Consider the following 23,204-nt stretch of genomic DNA (forward strand, 5'->3'; position numbering starts at 1 on the left):
GACAAAAGAAAGCACTCAAATCGAAATAACAAGTCTTAAACTCTAATATGCAAGCTACAAAATTAAGTTCATGCAATACATAAAAAGCAAATGACAAACAATAAATTATGCAAACCTTAAACAATTGGAAGAGAAAATATAGAACTGCTACTTGACCAAATACGAAACCGTATTAAGCAGAGTTGGAATTGGACATATCTAACACATACACATACAAAACTCTTTCAAACATTTTCATCCACGGTACAAAATACAGGAATACCTGTAAGAAATACTATTATATCCAAAGGGATATAATATGTTGTTCAAAAATGTGCCTACTTCTCAAATAGACTACTTGCCTACAATTAAATAACTTTTTAGTCCCCCAACAAAGGAGGGATTGGACCTAGTAATTCACTCCCATTCATCCGTTTGCTTGCACTTTTCGCAATAACTATATGAACAGATGCTTTTTCAAACTGATATGCTATTAGATATGTCGCACACAAACGTATCTCAATTATATACTGGGTATCTGCCCTTGTGATTTCCAATTTGTCCGACAGGTGGCATTTTCTACTTCCTGTTCTGTTCTCTATCTCTCTCTTTTTCATTCAAATTGTCCATGTTAGTACATGTTCTTTTCCGTTTGCCTCGGCAGGCAAATACCTACGTTTAAGATTCACATGTTTATATTAATGAACACTTTCAACTTCATGCATACTCTTTCATATACATACACGCGTATACACAAACACTCTCTTATTGTTCTTAAATATTTCAAGTTAAATAAAACATCTTATTTGTATTTATTGTAACTCAGTTTTAATGTGTTTCTATTTGATATCTCTTCTTTCAATGTACTCAGTAAACTTGGCCTTTATTGTTGATTATTTTTTGGAGCATGCAAAATGCATACTACAACAAGTGGTGACCTCTGACCTTCAACATAACAGCCCCTACAAAATATTGAACATGCTCTCTACAGATCGGTAACCCTGATCTCCCACAACTACACTTTGGACTTTTGGGAAATTTTACACAAACGTTAGTCATGGTGAAAGTAAATTTTTGCCAAAATGGATTTGTTCCCTTAATAGGGGTACAATTGCCCCCAAATCGTTCATTTGTTTGAACTTTTCTCAAACACCAAGACTTGGATATTTTTTTTTAAATTTTGCACAAAGATTAGTTATGGTGAAAGTAAATTTTTCACTCATGGAGGGGGATGTATGGTTGGCTTTTTGTTCCAAAAATTATCAAATAATTATTTTATAAATACACCACTTATACCTTCCCAGCACTGGCCAGGAATTTTTTAATTTATTTTGTTTTATCTTTTTTATTCTTTATTTATTTTTTTCAAATATTGGTGTTTTTATTTTTAAACATGAATTTTAAATTTCATCATACTAATATTTTTTATTAAATTATTAATGATATTAACTATCATTCTTACTTAATGCATGCAGACTTGCAAAGAATTTTGAATGCTTCTCAAGGAAGTTACTCTTCAGCGAGGAAAATCTTTATTACTTCCCTTATATTTTAATGAACACAGGAAAAAAATATCCACTTTAAATGTTTTCTCAGCTAGAATAAGTATTTTCAGAAAGAAATTGATGTAAAATAAAATATAATTTTGTAAATAACATAGTGGGAGGGGCAAATGAAAAATAGCCTAGTTGGAATCAAGTATAGATATGTCAGATTGATTGCTATTTGAGTTTGACTTTGAAAAATCAACAAGATGAATTTGTATGTTAGATTATGACTCCAAATGAGCTAGAAGTTTATTATAAAACACAAACAAATCCCAATCTAGTTCCAAAAGATTTTGATGAGTTTAGATCAACTAATGAAAAGATTAAAAATTTATCTGCAAATCCACAAATGGCTGAGGTGATCTTCATCTTTAGTTTTTCTGTTTTATTACATTGTTACAAGTGTATTTTTTTTATCAATTTCTTTTTGTAAAAAAAAGAAAACTGAACGTTTTATGGCTTATTTTTAATAATTCAAAAATTATTAAAAATAAGCCATAAAACGTTCAGTTTTCTTTTTTTTTTTTTCATTTTTCAATTTTCAAAAGTATACTCCTTCGTCAAAATTTCAAATAACAATATAGTAAACTATTTTTTCCATTTCTTTTTTTCTTTTCAATTCATCTTATATTAAAGCAGGATGAAAGTTTCAAGAACATAGCATTCAATGGTGCTAAGTAAATAAAAAATGTTATTGTTTTAGAAAGCATTGTATATATTGGAAATTAGAATTATTAAAATTAAGCTGTTAGCTAATCAATGCAATTTAATTTTAGTTTTGCTTTTTATCCAGAATTCCCTCTGTTAAAAAACAAAAATAAAAAAAAATCTACCTGTGACAAAACAATATTATTTTGCAAAAATCACACAAATTGGTCTAGTAGTTTTATTTTTAAATAAGAAAATTTATTTTATGAGTAACTGAAGAGTGACTATCTCCTCCACCATTTTGAAAATAATCTCACAAAGGGAGATAACTTAACAATTTAAACTTGCAAGGTTTTTGTTATAATGACTTTGCATTCCCATTAATTGCTTAAAAATTATTTTTTTACAAAACTAAAGTTACTTGATTTATTTACATGTTTTTTTTTTTTAATAATATTTTAATTTTCTCACAGGTATGTACATTTTTTTTTTTTTATATATATAGGGAGAATTCTGAACAAAGGACCTTTTTTTTTCTTTCTTTCATCCAATTCAATTTTTAGAGATATTCATTCGTTGATCAGAATTTGCTTAGCATATCAGATATAATCAATAAGTTTTTATCCTCTAATATATAAATCTCAAATGTTTGTTGGTCTGTGCGTTTGTGTCTGCTAAAAAGTTTTGTCAGCCGCATCCAACCAGGTTGAAACTGGTACCATCTGAAAAAGAATTCCTTATGTGAAAATTAGAAAAAAAGATTAATTCTGTGGTGGTCAACTGGACCATTTCTTTCAAGTGGAGGTCATTTTTCGCTTTGCCATTTTTACAAGTCACGCATGCATAGCAAACTTAAAACGATGTTTAAAAACATTATTTTGCAGGGTCATGACGTCATAAGTCATTGTGGCCGTGACAGCTAGCGCATTATTAGCTTTTTTCCTTCTTTTCCTCTTTTGTGTTTTAGGTTCGAACCCAGCTGCTATGGTTTTTTGTTTTTTGTTTTTTTGCGGTCAAACACACTCACTGCTGTTTTAATTGAAAGAAGAGTTTTGATTCATGTATTTATTATTTTTTATTTTTATTTTTTTGACGGGGGATCCAGAGAATAGCTAATTCTCTTCGTATCCCTTCTGCCGAAATATCTGCTGGGGAGGTTATTCTTTTTTTTTTTTTTTTTTTTTTTTTTTTCGGCGATTCTGTTCTTTGTGGGGGTATTAATGAAAATGCTCAATATCCTTAGTAGAGCAGCTGCGTCCAAACCGAACTTCATGTTGACCCGAGCAACGCCGGGTATCCATGCTTATTATAAATAAATGTTGAAAATTGTTTTCTGAACTTGTTATTACAATTAGTGAATAATTGATGACTTGTTTCTTGTAGTTGATGGCCGAATCTAGTCAAAAACTAATTGGTGAACATGACTTCCGAAATTTCTGTAAATTGGATGTGTCAAACGGGGTTGTGAGTTGCAAGAGGAAGATTCTCTCAGTTGATATTATGGTTGTAGAACAAGGGTGAGTAAATTTTGACTAGCATTTAAGTTTTTTATTTCATAAATTATATGTAAATTCGTTCTTTTATTTTTTTCTCTCCTCCTTTTTATACATTACAACTGTTACTTAAAGAACAACAGAAATTTGATCATGAAAATAAATTTTGGCACATTCAGCTTGAATTAGAGGCAGCTTGAAATTTTACGTTTACTGTTTTGAATGGTTGCTTTTAGAAATCATTGAATTCTTTAGTTTTAAATGTAAAATCTGGGTTGATTTTACATTAAAATTGTTTAAAAATGTTTCTCACTTTAAAATGTGAATGATTTTTTTAATTTTTTTTTAGATAAGAGAAAATGAGGTTTTCCTTAGGTCTAAATAAGAATATGTTATGAAATCAAAGAATTAATGCCTAGTAATCTTGGATATAAATGAATTTTTGGTCTCTGAAAAATCCTACTTGATGATGGCTTCTGTTTTTGAAATTGACAAGCAGTTTTTAGCAAAAAAGAAGTTGCCCATTATATTTTAGGTTGGATATTTTTTTTTTTTTTTTGTGAGGATGGGATAAATTTGCTTTCAGTATTTTTTTTTAAATTATTAACACTTAAAATTAGACAGGTTATGATTGAAAAAATTTTTTACCACAAATAATAAAGCGGTTACATGTGGTTTTATGGCCTTGCAATTCAAACTTAGGGTTAGTGGTAAAAGAAATTCAGTAAACTCTCTTAACCAAATTTTTACAAAATAGTGAAATTAAAAATTCCTCTGAAATCAAAGCAGTATAAAATTATGAGGGACTTTTTCCTTTATTTGATAAACACTACATCAATTTCTGATTTCAAAATCAGAAGTAGACTATTTCACTTTAACTAAATTATTTTTAGTCTCAATGAATTTGCTTTGTTTTCAGACCAAATGGTTATGAAATATGTGAATTGTGCATCATTGGTCAGGCATTTTTGTGGCATCAAATTCGTTGTATTATTGCTGTATTATTTCTCATCGGAGAAGGCAAAGAATCTCCAGAGGTAAGATCATTTGTCTGCCTTTCTTTTTCATTCATTTGGCAACTTCATCTCTACTGGAAAGAAAAAACTTAAGGCAAACAATTTATACAAATTATTCCAAACACTAAAAGAATGACACTTGATTCTCCCTTGCTAAACACTCAGTATTATAGAAAGATGAAAAGTGTGACGTCCTCCCCTACTTCTCAGTGTAGCTAGCCTTTGAGTCATTCTCAACCAGTATCAATCCATTTCTATATGTACATGACTAGAGTCTGTAGGAGGTTTTAGGAGGAATTGACTGATTAAGACCTGTTATGAGGAGATCGAACAACCTGTGATCTCAGAGTAGTGATCTGCACCATTCATTTAGCTACTCGCTCCGATCACCGATACATTAAAGTCAAGATTCCAATCTCGATAGTTAGTCTGTCAGAAACTGGGTCGTTTTAGTGACCTTTTATCTGGCAGGCTAAAGCATTTGTTCTGGCTTAAGTCTATTGCTTACTGTCTGAGGCACCATGACCAGGAAATATTGATGTGGCTATCCAGGAAATTTTGAAAGGTCAGAGTGCTCCTAAGGGTGCTGGTTTGACTCTCCCCACCTTCTGACCTTGTGTCACATCTTCCTGTGATGGGAAGGAAGTAAATAACAGCTGTAATTTCATAAAAGAAACAAAAAAGTTGCAAGTCCAGATAATTTAATTATAAACTGACTTTGTGTGGTGCATATTAAAAGACATCTGTTTTTCTGCCTTTTTATTTATTTATTTTATTTCTTTTTTTTTTCTTTTTTTTTTTTTAATAAATGTATAATGTGATTTCAGAATCATTTGAACCCATCATAATTTCTGACTTTCATAACCAGATCCTATCTGTCTCCTTTTTTTTTTTTTTTTTTTTTTTTTTTTTTTAAATTTTCTTTAATTTCTTTGGGTTTTCTCTTTCAATTGAACGCTGGTGCTACCAGATCAGGCTGTCTATTGGCTTCCTGAGACGAAATGCACCTACATCGATTTCTGTTTTTGTTTTCTATTCTTTTGTAAAACTTAATTATGTTCTACAAAAACAAAAAATCAACAGCCCCTTCCTTTTCCCCCCTCCTTTCTTTTTCCTTCCCGGTCCTGGATATGACTTTAAACTATATCTGATGGTGAGGCCCCAGTTTGCGGGCTTTGGGGAGCGTGGAGCCACCCTTTAATTGCCATTGCTCCCAGGTCCACTCTGACCCAGAGTGGTAGTATCTGTTAGGGTCCCAACTATTGCTTAAATAGAAAAAAAAAATACATTCTATTAAAAAGTTATTCTTCAAAATCTAATCAGATTCCACTTGACCCTGTCGGCAGGGCATCAGAATATGCTGACTACCCCCCTGCAGAGTGTAGAAGTCCCTCAATGGGGCTACCTGTTGGGTGTAGGTAGCGACTGTAATACCTTTAGGACGGGATCCTGGTGGTTGAGAGACTTGGAGGTCAGGTTTTAGTACCCCCACGTTCCAACACACCACTTTGGCCCTTACTGGGCTAGACTGGCAGTCGGAGGGGCCCGATCCAATCAATCGGCTGGTCACGTCAAGCCCCAACATATATTGCTCACCCCATAAACATATCATTAACACAATATGCCTATCCCTTCCCCACAAATAACTATTTCCTAATATATGGTGGAAAGCAGTGCATGAGGGTCAATCGATGAAGTGAAATATCTATGACATGGCTGCAAACCCTTTAAATTACTTCGTATCCCAGAGTAACATCAAAGGAAAACAGGTGCTCATGAATGATATCATGTAAATCGAGTATATCATCTTTGTATCCTTGTTGAGTCTGAGCGAATGGGTTTCCCCCCCAGGCACTTCCCATATAGGGCTCCGAGGTGGGTGGGGAGCAAAGATGATGAAAAAAAACAATCTTATTTGGATTATGGCTTTTATTACCCCCAAAACCCCCCAAAAAAGAAGCTTTTCAGATGTTTCTGACATTTCAAGTTCAGAGGATAAACAGAAATGCTCAATCAAAGAAACTCAATATTTTTAGTAATGGAAACACTTGAAAAAAAATGAAATAAAATTTCACCTTTTACAATGGAAAAAATTTTCTCTCAAAAAATAAAACCCAAAATGATAAAAAGACTGCAAAATAACGCCATACTTATCGAATTGAAACAAAAAACACAAGCTAAAGAAATTCCCAAATGGCAAACCTTTAACAATATCAAAATTAAAACTTATCCCCACCCATACCTAAACTCCCCAAAAGGAGTCATTAGATGCAGTGAACTATCAAATTGCTCGACTGAGGAAACTTTATCTAATCTATCATCCCAAAGTGTTACAGAAGTAATAAGAATAAAATGAAATGGAGAAACTATATTGACAAATACATATATACTCTCCTTTGACTCCACAAATCCCCCAAGTGAGATTAAAATTGGATACCTAAAAGTGAACGTTGATACATCCCAAACCCTCTAAGGTGCTACAATTGTCAACAATTTGGACATCACTAATCCAAATGCACCAAATCACCAATCTGATGAATGGTGGTGAAAACTCAAAACATAGTAACTGCAAAAAAGACCCCAAATGCTCAAACTGTAGTGAAAACCATTCAGCTGACTTCAAAAGATGCAAAACATGGCTAAAAGAAATAACAACAATAAAATACACAAAAAAATATAATCTTCTCGAGAGCCAGGAAAATTATGAACGCAAGATACTCAGAAGTAACCAAGAATGGTAAAATACACACAAATCAAAGTTGTCAAAGTTATACAAAAGATCCTCCAGAAATAAAAACTGAAGAACTATCTCAATTGATAAAAGAGATGAAAGACCTAATGAAAGAAATTAAAACACTAATCCTGAACTCTGGAAATAATCAGTCTACAAAAGAGAGTACAAAAAAAAAAAACAGAACGAACAAACCAAAAAACTCAAATTAAATCAAAAAAAAGAAAAAGACTCACCAAATAAAAACAACCCTTATAAACAAACCAAATGAAACAACACCATCACCCAATAAAACGAAAACTAAAGAAAAAAACAATTAACAAACCAAGATCTAGATCCCAATCAACCTCAAGAGGAGGAAACAAAATAGGAACACTGGAGGAGATGGAGGTAGAAGTCAAAACACCCCCAGACAAATAAAATGACAGACCACAATAAAAAAAACTCAAGCTATCATTCAATGGGACTGCCGAGGACCTATGGCAAACACAAAGATAACTAAACCGAAAACACCCAAATAACAAACTAAAATACAAAACATGATACACAGAATCATACCGGATAGAAATGAAACGAATAATATAATCCAGTGGAATTGTTATGGTCTAAAGGCAAACCTAAATGAGCTCACTATTCTACTCGATAACTTACTTCCAGTAGTAGCCTGTTTCCAAGAAACCTTTATGAAATCGGATGACAATATAAAAATTACAATCAGTATAACTATATACACAATACTGGACTCAAAGCCTGTGGAGGTACATCAATCCTTATTAGAAATGACATACCCCGAAGTCAAATACAACTTAATACTAAACTACAGGCTACTGCAATAAAAGTAACACTCCACAAAACCATCAACATTTGCCCACTATACATACCCCCCCAATGAAAGCATCTCAGAAACAGATCTGAGCAAACTAATACAGCAACTTCCAAAGCCATACATCATTATGGGAGACTTAAACAGCCATAATGAGATATGGGGAAGTGAAAAAACAATCAAAAGGGGAAAAATTATAGAAAATATAATAACGAAAATCTATACCTCTTTAATGATAAAACACTTATTTACACCCAGGAATTGGTACATTCACATCAATTGATTTAACATTGTGTGATCCAATACTTGCTATGGATTATAAATAGAATGTACTAGAAGAGACATATGAAAGTGACCACTTTCCCATTACACTTGAAAACAATGATCCAATGCCAGAAAACAAAATATCCTAATGGAACTTACAGAAGGCCGATTGGAAAAATTCCAAAATTTATGCTGGACTAAATTAACATCAGATAACAACCAAAATAATATCACACATTTTACTAATACACTGTATAATATTGCGGAGGAATGCATTCCAAAAAGCTCTACCTCCCTAAAACATAATAAACCCTGGTTTGACGAAAAATGCAAAGTAGCCATCAGAACTCATCGAGCTATGCTAAGGAAATTCAAAAAAGAACCAATTAAAGAAAATCTCGATAAATATAAAAACAGTAGAGCTAAAGCTCGTAAAACTATTAAGGAATCAAAGCGAACATCATGGAAAAACTATGTATCAAAAATAAATACAAATACAAAACGTAAAAAGGTCTGGTACATGATCCGTAAAATCTCAGGGAAAAGTAACAGCAACCCTACTAAACACCTGATCGATAATAACCAAAAAATTACTAGCAAGAAAGAAATGGTAAATTGTCTTGCTGAAACTTTGGCAAAAAACTCCTCCAAAAACTCTAACCAAAAATTCCAAATTATTAAGGAAAAAGGAGAAAAGGTAAAACTCCAGTTTCAGACAAATAATACAGAAAAATACAACCAGCCATTCTCTAAAAATTAATTGAAAGTATCCCTAGGCAAAGCTCATGACTCAGCTGTTGGCCCTGATCAAATCTATTATCAATTTATAAAACAACTTCCTGATACGTCTACAGATTACCTACTACAAATATTCAATGATATTTGGGAAAGTGGCAACGTCCCTGAAATATGGAGGCAGGCCATAGTAATCCCTATACCTAAATCATCAAAGGACTCTACAAATTCCATGAATTACCGACCTATAGCACTCACTAGCTGTATTTCCAAAATAATGGAAAGCAGATTAATATGGTATCTTGAGACAAATAATCTGATTACAGATTATCAGTCAGGATTTACGAATGAAAGAAACCTCATGGACCACCTGATCCGGCTAGAAACCTTTATCAGCGAAGCCTTTATCAAGAAAGAACATCTTACGGCAGTCTTTTTCGATATTGAAAAAGCATACGACTCTGCATGGAGGCATGGCATTATAAAAGATCTACAAGAGCTTGGATTAAAAGGCAGAATGTCCATTTTCATCACAAATTTTATAAATAATAGACAATTTAATGTACGATTAGGTGATACTCTATCCATCAGTAAAAAACAAGAAACGGAGGTACCACAAGGAAGCATCCTGTCTGTCACACTTTTTAGTATTAAAATAAATAACATTGTCAAAAATATAAATGTAGGAACAGAATGTGCCCTCTATGTGGATGACTTCCTGATTTGTTATAGATCAAAATATATTACAAGAATAGAACGCCATTTACAACTGTGTCTAAACAAAATAAATGGATGGACAACAAAAAATGGTTTTAAATTTTTTCATTTTTGCCAAACCCAGAAAATGCACCATGACCCAATACTGAAACTGGATAATGAAATTATACCTATAGTTGATCAAATATCTGGGCATCATCTTCGGTAAAAAGCTAACATTCATTCCCCATATTAAATACCTCAAACAAAAATGCAACAAAGCTATCCAACTCTTAAAAGTAGTAGCTCATACAGACTGGGATGCAGACAAAGACTCAATAATTAAATTATACAGATCCCTTGTCAGATCCAAGTTGGATTATGGATGCTATATCTATGGATCCACAAGAAAGTCCTATATAAAGGAATTAGACACAATACATCACCAAGGACTAAGATTGGCTCTAGGAGCCTTCCCCACCTCCCCAGTGGAAAGTTTATATGTAGAAGCAGATGAACCCTCATTGTCACTTAGAAGAGAAAAACTAGGACTACAATATTATACAAAATTGGCTTCATGTCCAACTAATCCTGCCTACAAATGTGTCTTCAACCCCCAATACAAAAACCTCTTTGATAGAAAAGAAAATTCTATAAAACCATTTAGCCTACGTATGGAAGAATCCATAAATAAAGCCCAGATAGATATTGCAACAATACACGAATCTGTAAAACCAAAATATCCCCCACCCTGGCTGACAAAACAACCAAAAATAATATCAGACCTAATTAAATACCCTAAAACAAAAACCAATCCAATCATCTATCAAGAAAAATTCCAAATAATTAAAGATAAATATTCCAAACACTCAACAATTTATATAGACAGTTCAAAAGATGGAGATAATGTTAGATGTGCAGCCATACAAAATAAAACAATCCTAATCAAAAGATTACCAGACAAAGCATCGATCTACAATGCTAAAGTATCAGCCATTGGTATGGCACTCGATCTTATAGAATCTTCTAAAGATAAACAATTCATTATCTGCTCAGATGCCAAATCAGTACTCGAAACACTGGAAAACAGGAAACCAACAAACCCAATAATCACGAAAACTCTAAATAGATTTGATGATATTCCTAATGATAAAAACATCCTTTTTTTGTTGGATACTCAGTCATATCAACATAAAGGGTAACGATAGAGCTGACAAAGCAGCAAAATCAGCACTAAATTTGACCAATGATAAGATCCCTCATACCGATCTAAAACAAATCATTAACAAATATATTAGAAACACATGGCAAGAGTCGTGGAACTCCTGCACTAGAAACAAGCTATACCAAATCCAGGAAACCATAGGAAAACAGAAACCAAACAAAAGAATGACCAGAAAGGAGGAAGTTATAATAACAAGATTCCGAATAGGTCATACCTCTATAACACACTCCTACCTACTCAAAAAAGAAGAAGCCCCACTTTGCATACCCTGCCAGGAACCATACACAGTAAATCACATATTAATAAGATGCGAAGACTTGAAAACAAACCGACTGAATCTATATAATGAAAAAACTGTAAAAGATATATTCACTCATGTAGACCCAACTACCCTTCTCAAATATCTGGAGATAACAGGCTTACTCAACAAAAAAAAAAAAAAAAAAAAAAAAAAAAAAAAAACCTTATCTAACTATATAAACATAGACACTGAACACCAGATACATACATAAAACCTATAGCTATTAATGTATATAAAAGACTCTGGCATTAAATGACCACATGGGTTGATATGCCATAAAACCAATCAATCAATCAATCAATTGAATGAGTTGTTTTCCCTTTCTTTCTTTCTTATTTTCTCATGGTTGATTTGTAGTTTTATTATTGTTGTTTCTCATGCAGATGTCTGCATTCAATGATGGCATTTTCTCAACGTCTTTTTTTTTTTTTTTTTTCAAATGCTACTTGTCTGGATTTTTACTGCCTTTTTCCACTTTACATGTGAATTACCCTTCTGGTTAATAGGATCAACCATGATCCCGTTTTCCTCTTAGACTAATCAGAGAATATTATGTATTTGAGTGTTTTTGGATTTTATCAATTTCTCCACCTCTTTCCTTCTCCACTCATGTACTTATTTCCTCTTGCTCCTCCTTCTCCTCCTCCCATTATTTTTATTTCCTCCCTCTCCCTGTGCATTCGTCACCCCTTTTATTTTCCTTTTACATATACACACGTTATATGAAAAAAAAACCCAGATTTTTACTTGTTCACTCTCATTGCAGATTATTGATGAACTGCTGAACATTGAGAAAACTCCTCGAAGGCCTCAGTATAATATGGCTTCAGGTAAGCTCATCATTATCACCATCATCATCACAATAGTAGAAAACACATTACTATAAACCTTCAGTAACTTTTCTGTTTTGTATTGAATTTTAGTGTAATCATTAATGAACCTATTTTTAAATTTGTTCTCTCTCCTGTGGCTGTAGAATATACCAAACTAAAAGGCCATTAGCTGCAACACTCCATTTTGGCTTTTACTTGGACTAAATCAGAGGAGCCTGAGCTGATCAATCATTTGGTCATGCCAGATCCTCATTATATGTATATAACTTATAACTAATAACTTGCACTTCACTCCTACAGTCTATCAATAATACTACTAACACACATTCCCAAATATAGGACAGAAAGAAATTGTTGAGGGTTCATCAATTTGAAAGATATGAACTCAACATGACTGCTAAGCCCAAATAACTTCAAAAAGGCAACTGGATTAAATTCAGAGAACTCTTCTCAGCATTAAACAATGACAAAATTTTAAAAATAGACTCAATAACCTCTTTCACTAACACTAATTGAAATAAAAAAAGCATTATTTAAAGTCTCATTTAAATCATATCAAATAAAAACTCTTAATTCACAGTAAAATATAGTAAAGCATGAAAAGGTAAAAAAAAATTAACTTAACCACAAGAAATGTACAAAAAAAAAAGCTCAAGAAAAAGTTTGTTGCATAACAAAAAAAAGACAAAAAAGAAACTTTAAAAAATTACATCTTCAATCTCAAATAAAACCTGGTAAATGATTGGAGCAAATTACAAAACTACTATAGTTCATTTAATTCAACCAAATGAAGAAAAAATTACAGATTTAAAAAAAAAAAATTTTTTTTAATCAAATAGCAAAATTTATTTGAAGCTACTCAATTTTACTCAAATTTCAAATTTGAATTGTTATCAAATAAATGTAATTCCATTGGTAATTTATGTGTCAAAATCAATTTGATATTTTTCTTGTCTGCTGTTCATGTAAGTAAACTGTTTTTTAAATTTTGTTTTGATTATTAGTTGTTTTCATAGAAAAAATTCCCAGAAGTTATTTCTTTTTGCGGTAATCAAGCTAAATTTTCTTATTGTGAACACAGATCAGAATTGGTCAAGCTTTCTTGATGTCTTTTATTTACGCTTTTTTATTTTTTATTTTAGAACTCCCATTGGTGCTGTATGATTGTCACTTTTCTGAAGAAGATTTGGACTGGGTCATCGAAGCTGGTTAGTATTTCATTACTTCCTGTTAAAAATATAAAAAGGAGCAGATTTATGTCACAAAAAATATTAAAAAAAGAATACAAAAATTTTGTTAAAAGTCTGCAGTGCAAATGCCAATATATAATGTTGAAATACCAGAAAAGCTTGTCTATATTTTATTTGTTCAAGCTATTTTTCTTTTGTTTCTAATTTGAAAAACAGAAGATAAGGCACAAAAAATATAAAACATATATATTCATAGAGTATTTTGTACTTAATAATTATTAAAATATTAAACTCCAGTTAAATATTCAATTAATCTAATAACTCGTTATAATTATTTTTTCTGATTTTTGCAAAATGACTGTTAAAAACTTATTTCTTTAAGTTAATGTTTTCATTTACTTGTCTTTTAATTTTTCTTTTCTATTTATAGTTATTAATTTTCTATAATTGTTACATTTAATTTTTTTGCTAATAAATCTTTCATTGCATAAAAGAATTCAAATGAAATATTTATCCAAATGATATTCTTTGATTTACATGACAAGTTGGTGTTTAGATTTCATTGTACTATTCAAGCTACTTTCCTAAATGTATTAAGTTTAGGAACAGGCATATGGGGACGGGGAGCATGAATGGAATATAAAGAACTCATATGAAATTGTAGGGGGTGCATAGGCAGAATAAGGTTGTGAATAACTGTCCATGACTCAAATTTGTGTAGATTTAATAAGTAAGAATATGATTTCATTTTTTTTTTTTTTTACTTTGCTGATGAGCATAAAGATTTCATATAGAAAACATGTAAAATTTTCCATAAATGATAATCAAAAAATGTGTTGTCGGGTGAATATTGCCAAAGTGGAAATTTAATCTTGTGTTTTTTATGTGTATTTCTTATTTTTAGATTGTCATGAGGAAAATATCAGACACTTCCAAAGAATCTGGGCCCAACATGCAATCAAGTGAGTGTTCATTTCTAATCACAATTAAACATTGTTAAACTTTAATAGACATTTTTTGTTTCATTTCTTTGGACATCTACTGCCATTTTGATATATTTTTCATCTTGAATATTGACACATTTGGTCATTAAATTATTAATTGAACCAAATTGGTTCAATTTTTTAAGCTAATGTTGCAAGCTTTATTTATAAAATCATTGACTGTAAATAGATTTGAAAACTTTTAATATATATGAATTTACTAAGAATTTGAAAGCCAAAAAATTGAATGGTTAGTTTTTTTTTGTTTTTTCTTTCTTTTTGTCAACTATTACCAAAAGATTAAAATGACTGACTTATTTAAAAACAAATTATAGTGGGCTTAAATTCATAGTTAATTTTTTTAACAAGTTTTTTTTTTTTTTTTTTTTTTTTTTTTTTACAATTTTGCATTTTTAAATAAAAAAAAAAATCAATAATTTTATAATTATCAAGGTTACATAGACACACAGTGATCATAAAATTTTATTGATTTAAAGATTATCAAATTTGAGATGGATCGATTTTATATTTTTTAAATTATTGGTCATGAATCAAGAAAGATAAATATTGATAAGCATAGATTTATGAAGCAAAATTTCCTTATCATTGAATTTTAAAATGCATTTTGTTTTCTTTTTCTTCTATCCGTCACGTATAGTGATAAAGATAGGTCAGATAAAGTCATAAGATATTTTCTCGTTGTTTGCTTTCAGGGCAGCTATGGTTAAGCAAATGCTTGAAGGGTTAAATAGTCATAAGGTTGAAACAGGTAAGATTTTTCCATTTGTCTAATTCACTTATTTGCTATCAAAACCTGTGCCCCCCACCCACCACCACAATATTATTGATATTTAATTGCTTCTCCATGAAAGGAATATGTGACACAAGGTCATTTTTAATGTCTGGGAAAACCAGCTCCTCAAAAATGATCACTCTGGAAGTAGGCAAAAATAAAAATGGTCTTAGTATAGAAGCCAAATTGACTAAGGCTAAATTAAGTGTAGAACCAGAACAGATATTACACTCAAATCTCAGCCCAAAGGCTTCCTAGTTATTGAGTTAATAGTAAAGAAAAAGATTGGAGATTTATCACCTTTTCTAATAGAAAAGATTATCTACAAAAAATAAGCCACAAACAATTTAAAAAAAATAAAAAACAGTTACCTACTAGTCGAAGTAACTAACTATAAAGATGCCCAATCTCTACTTAAAATGAAGAACTTCCATGAGTATAAGTGCAAAGTCTTTCCCCATTTGAAGCTACAAGTTATCATTAGCAACAGAGGAAGAAATAAAAACCAAATTGAAAAAGCAAGGAATGATCAACCACATCCATGTTAACATAAAGACAATAAAATAATAACCACCAATACATATATATTAACTTTAAACACACCAACAATACTCGAAGAAATCAACATGGTCTACTTAAAAAAAGGTAGACCAATACATTCTTGGTCCGTTAAGGTGTTTCAACTGCCAAAAATGTGGACATCATAAAGAAGTCTGTAAAGGAAAAAGAATGTGGAAAATGTGGCAACAGAGAGCCAGACGACCAGACTGAAGAAGAATACATAAATGAGGTGAAATGCGCTAACTGCAGAATAGATCATTCGGTCTTCTCTAAAATATGTAAAACATATAAAAAAGGAAATAATGGAAATAAAGTCCAAAAAACATAACTTTTCCAGAAGTCAGAAAAATAATTGATACATACATGAAAGACAACAGATATACAACTAAACTATGCCAACATTATGAAATACATGATCAATATAAGGAACGGATAAACAAACTAATTACATTAAAGAATGGCCAGAATTTCAAAATAGCCTAAAAGAAAAATACTCAAATCTGGAAAACAAAACAATAGAAATAACAAATCTAAACAAAGAAAATAAGATTCCATCTACAACAGAAACATTAAAAAGAATATCACAGAAACAAAACAATCACCAGAAACTAATACAAATATAAACAATAATAAAACAGCCAATAAAGAACATTCCAGAAAAGAAAACCAAACAATAGACACTCAAAAAAGATTCCAAATTCTAGAAAAACTGAAAACTGGAAACACCCTGGATAAAAAAAAAAAATAAATAAACGCAAGTAATAAAGATGGAAAAAGTGAACAAGTAGCCAAAACAGCAACATCCCAAGGAAGACACAGATTGACATCCAGATCCAAACAATAAAAGAAAAAACTCAACAAAGACACAAACTCCGAAAAAAGACACTCTATCTCTAAAGAGATGGAAATAGAGGAAAATTAAATAACCTCATGGATAAAAATAAGACACAACAAATCATTCAATGGAATTGTTGTGGAATAAGATCTAATTATAATGAACTTCTTATACTCATTTCACTCTTCAATCCAGCCATTGTCTGCTTACAAGAAACCTTCCTACAAAATAATAGCAAAACACCGAACTATGAACGATGCCACTATTTTCATAACACAGGCCTTCGTGCTAATGGATATGACATACCTCAAAGTAATTTCTATCAAAACGGATCTCCAAGCAATCATAGCTCTAGTCACATTACACAAAACAATCACAATCTGTTCAATATACCTCCCCACTCATGAACCAATAAATGAACTTGAAAAGTTAATAAAACAACTACCTTCACAATTCATCCTCCTAGGAGACTTTAACTGCCACAGTACGTTATGGGGATGTAAAGTCACAAACTCAAAAGGAAATAAAATTGAACAACTAATTAACAAAAATGAATTATGTCTCCTCAATCAAAAAAATTTCACATACTTAAATCCAACAAACGGATCAACTAGTGCCATTGATCTTACCATGTGCGATCCATCAAGCTTCTTGAATTATACATGGAGCCCCTACAAAGAACCATGTGGAATTGATCACTACCCTATTATAATCAATTACAACTACTCCATCTAAAACCACATACCCAGATGGAACACAAACAAAGCCAAATTCAAAGAAATCTGTTCACTACAATTAACAGAACACCAAATTCAAACAATGGAAGAATTCACCGAAGTACTCATAAAAATAGCAAAAAAAATGTATACCCCAAAATTCTCCTTCTGAAAAAAAAACACAACAAAGGTTCAATCCGGAATGTAAAACAGCTATCAGACAGAGAAAGGCAGCTTTAAGAAAATTTATAAAACAACCAATAACTTCATAGAATACAAACACCAAAGAGCTAAAACTCAAAAAACAAAGAATTTGCTGGCAACAATTTATCAAGAAAATCAACACCACCACTAAACCCAAAACCATCTGGAAAATGATTAGGAAAATATCTGGGAAGCATAATCCTAACCCAACCAAACATCTCCTCACAAAAAAAAAAAAAAATAACCGAAAAAAGATATTGGCAACACACTAGCTAAAATCTTTGTCGAAAATTCATCATCAAATTCATAAAAAATTCCTAACAGAAAAATCTTTCCAAGTTCGCATAGACTATACTTTATCAGACTCGCAGAATCAAGAAGGAGTGCCTCAAGGCAACATATTGTCGACAACTCTCTTCAACATCAAAATCAACAATATTATAAAAGAATCAACAATATTATAAAAGAACTCTTTCCTGATATACATAGCTCCTTATATCTAGATGACTGCTCAATCAGCCACAGATCAAAATACATTCACACCATCGAAAGAAAATTACAACACAACATAAATAACATTAATAAATGGGCAACAAGAAATGGTTTCAAATTTTCCAAAACTAAAACAAAAAGTATCAATTTCTGTAACGTAAACTCTACCCTGACCCAACCTTACAGATTGAAGGTAAAAAAATTCCATTCGTAAACGAACACAAGCACCTAGGAAACATTTTTGACAAGACTTCATTCCACACATCAATTACAAATGCAATAAAATACTACGACTCCTACGAGTCATCGCCCATACAGATTGGGGAGCCGACAAGAACACACTACTCAAACTAAAGAGAGCACTAATCAGATCAAAAATAGACTATATAACAATCCACCAAAAAGTCATATCTAAAAACCCTCAAAACAATATGCCACTCCAGACTAAGACTAGCACTAAGAGTGTTTCAAACCTCTCCTGTAGAAAGCCTATATGCAGAAGCATATGAAACTCCTCCAATGCTCAGAAACCAAAACTTTAGTCTAAATTACTACACAAAATTAACAGCCAACCCAACAAACCCAGCACACAATAGCACTTTAAACCCAAATCATAAACACCTTTTTGATCAAAAAGAAAATACAATCAAAATTTTTGGATTCAGAATAAAACCAATTTCTAAAAAGAAGCAAATCTAACCAAAATCCATGAAACTGTCCTACTCAAAACCTCTCCCTGCAAAATCGTTACCCCCAACATCGATCTAAGTTTAAGTAAACATGAAAAGAAACATACCTATCCAATAACTTACCATAATGATCTCAATAAAATCAAAGAAAAGTATCCAAACCACACACACACATCTATACAGATGGGTCTAAACAAAATAATGCAACAGCCAGTACAGCAATACCCAACAAATCAACCAAAAATCAAACAAACCTCCCTAAAGAAACATCAATTTTTAGTGCCAAAATACATGCTCTAATCCTAGCTCTCAGTTTAGCCTCCAATAACAAAGAATCCAAATTCATATTCCTTTCAGACTCCCAATTTACTTTAAAAGCTATCAAAAATAAAAAGATGGATAACCCCTTAATCGCAAAATTAGTCCAGAAATTAACAGAATTAGACAGTCAAAAAGAAATTTTCTACTGGATACCGAGTTATTCTAGTATCAAAGTTAATGAATTAGCAGATTCAGCAGCAAAACCGCCTTAAATCTCCCAATTGATGCTAATTTCAAAATTCCATACACAGATCTAAAAAGACATATCAACACATACACAACAGAGAAATGATGAACTAACTAGAATGACTATCCTAACAACCAACTTCACAAAATCATGCCAAAAATCAAAAAACAAGAACAAAATACAAAACTAAACAGAAAAGAAGTCAAACTAACAAGAATAAAAATCTGCTATACATATTTAACCGATTAATATCTCCTAAAAAATGAAAGCCAACCCATCTGTATATCTTGTCAAACACAACTCACAATAAAACACTAATTGAATGCACCGATTTTGTGATAACAAGGAATAATTTCTGCAAAGAAAAAAATATTAAGGATTTATTCCATTATAAACTATCCCCACATCATACTTTCATGTTTTAAAAAATTTGGCCTTTATAAAAAAAGATTTAAAAAGAACCCTTTATACAACAGCTAGAGCAGGGGAAAAGGCTTCCTGAACACTCAACCTAAAAAAACACTCGGCATAAAATAACCCAAAGGGTTGACATACCGTAAAACCCAACAAAACAAACAAAACCAAAGACCTCCACCAATATTATTTTATGCTAGTTTAGACTGTTTTACTCTTACAGGAATTCACATTTATCATAACTTTTCGAGAATGGTTATGTTTTTAGTGCAACGAAACCTCTTTAACCTAACTATCCACATTGACAAAACGCTACGACTGATTTTTTTCTTAATAATGCCTAAGTTTTTTGACCGTCTTATTTTGCTTTATCATTATCTACTAATCTTTTTGGTGCTTGTTAAGATAGTTGACAAATCGATTTTTTTTAAATGACGTTTTAAGCAAAAACAACAGTACCGTGTTTTTAGTAAAATAAAAAAAAAAAACTATTGCTATACAAAACAGCCATTAAAGCGATGAAAAGGGAGATAAGTATCCCCTGTATTCACAATCCTCAAGGTGTTCGCATCTAGTAAAATGCAGTTTCTCTCAATTTTCTGGAAAAATTTTAACTGTAAATAATTTTCTACTCTAATTTTTGTATATATTACTATTTTCTACATGACATACTGTTTTCACTTAAAACTGCATATTTAAAAAAAATCGATCTGTTGACGCTATCTTCACCTCTATTTTGAATATCAGATATGATAGTTTTAAACAGTGGTTATTTTCTGTTTGGTTGTGTTTTTACTTGTTCCAGAAGATGCTGTGTGGCAGGGTTAAATATTAGATTAACCAAATGTGAAAACAACAGAAAGTGGAGAGATAACATCATTAATGAAAGGAATAAGACTTTTGCTAAATCATAAGCGAGTTCACAGTTTGAACCAGTCAACAATATATGAATATGGGCTCTTAAACAAGAACAAGGGGCTCTCATTCTCTCCTCCCACTTTGCTGTGTCCATTGTATATATAATCCTGAATAAAGAACTAAATGCCAGTGACGAGTTCAATTTTGTTCTGTTCATTTGAAAGTACAATTGAGTATTATTCAGTCAAAAAGAATTTGTTTTAAATGATTTTGATTTTAACTTCTACAGTAGTTCAGTCACATCCATTACTAGACCATTAGAGGATCCGTGGTTATAACCAAAATGAAGATATCACAATATAACATGATTGATCGGAAAACCCATGATAAAGCACTAAGATCCTAATTCTATTGTTAATAAGTATTGAAAAGTTTGTTACAAAACCCAGGATGAGATTTGATTTTTAATCTTTTTTTTTTTTTTTTTTTTTTTTTTTTTTTTTTTTTTTGAGGGGGGAAGCTTATCCATGATAGAAGTGAAAGTATCTGCTCCACTTTTTTTTTTTTTTTTTGGGGGGGGGGTAGTGAAGCAGTTCATGTCATATGATGAATCACTCCATTTATACATTTGTAACCAAAACAGCAAAGTGTATTAATTTAAACTAGCTGTCCCTAGCTGGCGATGCCCAGGAATGCAGTGAAGTCATTTTATTTTACAATTTTTATTTGTGTGCAACATAAGTTTAGACAATTTCTATTATATTCTTTAATTTCAAATAAGTTATCCCTTTTGCTGATTTTTATTTTTAGGTAATTAAAGATATTTCATTATGATAGTCTTGTCCTGGCATAGCACCTCATATGATATTATCATGGTCTGGGGCTACAAGATCCTAGGGGTCATGTAACATGTGGGGTACATTCTTTCTGACTAATTCTTTGCTTATAATTTTGTGTCCATGCTGTGACTTGGATCCACAAAACTTATTTTGACATTACTGGTCCAAACGAGAGATAAGCGGCTGTTTATTACTTCTGTATATTGTTAGAGAAAAATGTCTTACTTTGGGGACGAGTGAGTCTGCAACTGGAAGGGAATGACTTCAAAAAGAATGAAGACATTCTGTGTCATTTATGAAAATATAATTTAAGTTCCATTCATTTCAGCTAAACACTGATATATGTTACATTTTGAGGAAATTAGCAGTCCTATGCATGCGTCTCTTCACAGCTATGGCAAATTGCAGAACTGATTTTTCTCATACTAAAAAAAAAAGACAAAAAACCACTGTCGATCAGATTCATACCGTTCATCAACCTGCACACATCTGGGTTTAACTTTAGGAGCCTCACCATTACAGATTTCCTCCTTGTATATTCAATCACTGGTTGATCGCTTCAATACAGGAACAAAGGGTGGTGTATATTTACAGGCACCGTAATCTTAAATGATTTCCAAGGACAAGCCTGTCAATATCTGATATCTAGAAAAGTTTGACTCAAGCTTGCGTGGACAATGTACTTCAGATATTCTTTATGCCATATCATATTAGTAGTCTTTTGCACTGGATGGTGTAATGTATGAAATAAATTGTAGCTTTGAAAATAATTATATTTCCAATAACATGGTAAAACAATAACAAATGAAAGTTAGTCAGTGAGAAAAGTTTGATTTATCAGCTTAAATGCTATTTGGATTGGACTTCAACAAGATAACTTGTATTAGACTTTTTTTTTTTTATTATTCTACTCTCAATGTTATTTTCTATCTTGTATTTTCAGATACTGACATTGCACCATGGTGCGAGTTGAGTGAGCCAATACTTGCCCAAAGTGAATGGTTAACACCTGGTTGCAAACCTCGACATTATAAGCCTTTATTGCAAAGACAAACATGTGGTAAGATTTCAGTTTTAATCTGTTGGTCGTGTTTGCTGTCTATCCACATGTAAAAAGGATTACAATAAGTTTTGATTTATACTTCATTGGTCGATTCATTTTAGTTTGCTATTGAATAGTCTGGATGTTGGTGACCTTTGAGGTATGATAATCTTTATATATAATTATAAAATTGAGTATTTTTCTCATTCTCATGTTGATATTAAGACTACTTTTTCTATTTAAAAATTATTAAAACAAACTTTTTAATATACTCAGTCATGGATTTGTCAGCAACAACATGAATGTTAACTAATTTGCATATTCCTTTGAAAAAACAAACGGTAATTAATTACTGATTTTTCATGGTTTCTTATTAGAAGATTGGTTTCATTTCACTATTACGCTGAATTCTATTTATGTATAGTTTCTACATTCTGCATAATTGCATAGAATTTAAGATGAAAACGTTCTAGCATACATAAAACAAGTATATGCATAAGTGACCTTGTTGGTGTGTGTACAGAAAAATTTCTACCACACTATTTTCTAAATTTGACTCATAAGATATTTGAACCCATAGAATATTTTCGATTGGGTTTTTAGCCGGTAAAATAGCTGCTAAAGGATCATAATTAAAAAAAATAACAACATTGACCATGGCTGTGCATAAGTCAACTATATTCATATTTTTATGTGCATGTGCTAATTAAAACTTATAGCTTAAACAATGTTATTTTTTTAACGTTTTTGTATACATATAGATTTAAGTCATATGCTAACGGATAAGGA

The 23,204-nt window shown here is 31.5% G+C and overlaps 1 protein-coding gene across 2 annotated transcripts in view; it reads left to right on the forward strand.

Moving 5' to 3' along the window:
- LOC145297058 (tRNA pseudouridine(38/39) synthase-like) overlaps positions 1-23,204 on the forward strand; it is a 133,162-nt gene that overhangs the window by 103,058 nt on the left and 6,900 nt on the right. For both annotated transcript variants that reach the window (XM_080143286.1, XM_080143292.1), the window contains exons 10-16: positions 3,558-3,691; positions 4,587-4,704; positions 12,225-12,288; positions 13,434-13,499; positions 14,386-14,443; positions 15,178-15,233; positions 22,317-22,433. In XM_080143286.1, the coding sequence (XP_079999412.1) occupies positions 3,558-3,691; positions 4,587-4,704; positions 12,225-12,288; positions 13,434-13,499; positions 14,386-14,443; positions 15,178-15,233; positions 22,317-22,433 (613 nt within the window). The remainder of the gene's footprint in view (positions 1-3,557; positions 3,692-4,586; positions 4,705-12,224; positions 12,289-13,433; positions 13,500-14,385; positions 14,444-15,177; positions 15,234-22,316; positions 22,434-23,204) is intronic.

This window comes from Euprymna scolopes, chromosome 2 (genome assembly GCF_053919585.1).
Source record: "Euprymna scolopes isolate OS-2025 chromosome 2, ASM5391958v1, whole genome shotgun sequence".
NCBI classification, from domain to species: Eukaryota; Metazoa; Mollusca; class Cephalopoda; order Sepiida; family Sepiolidae; genus Euprymna; species Euprymna scolopes.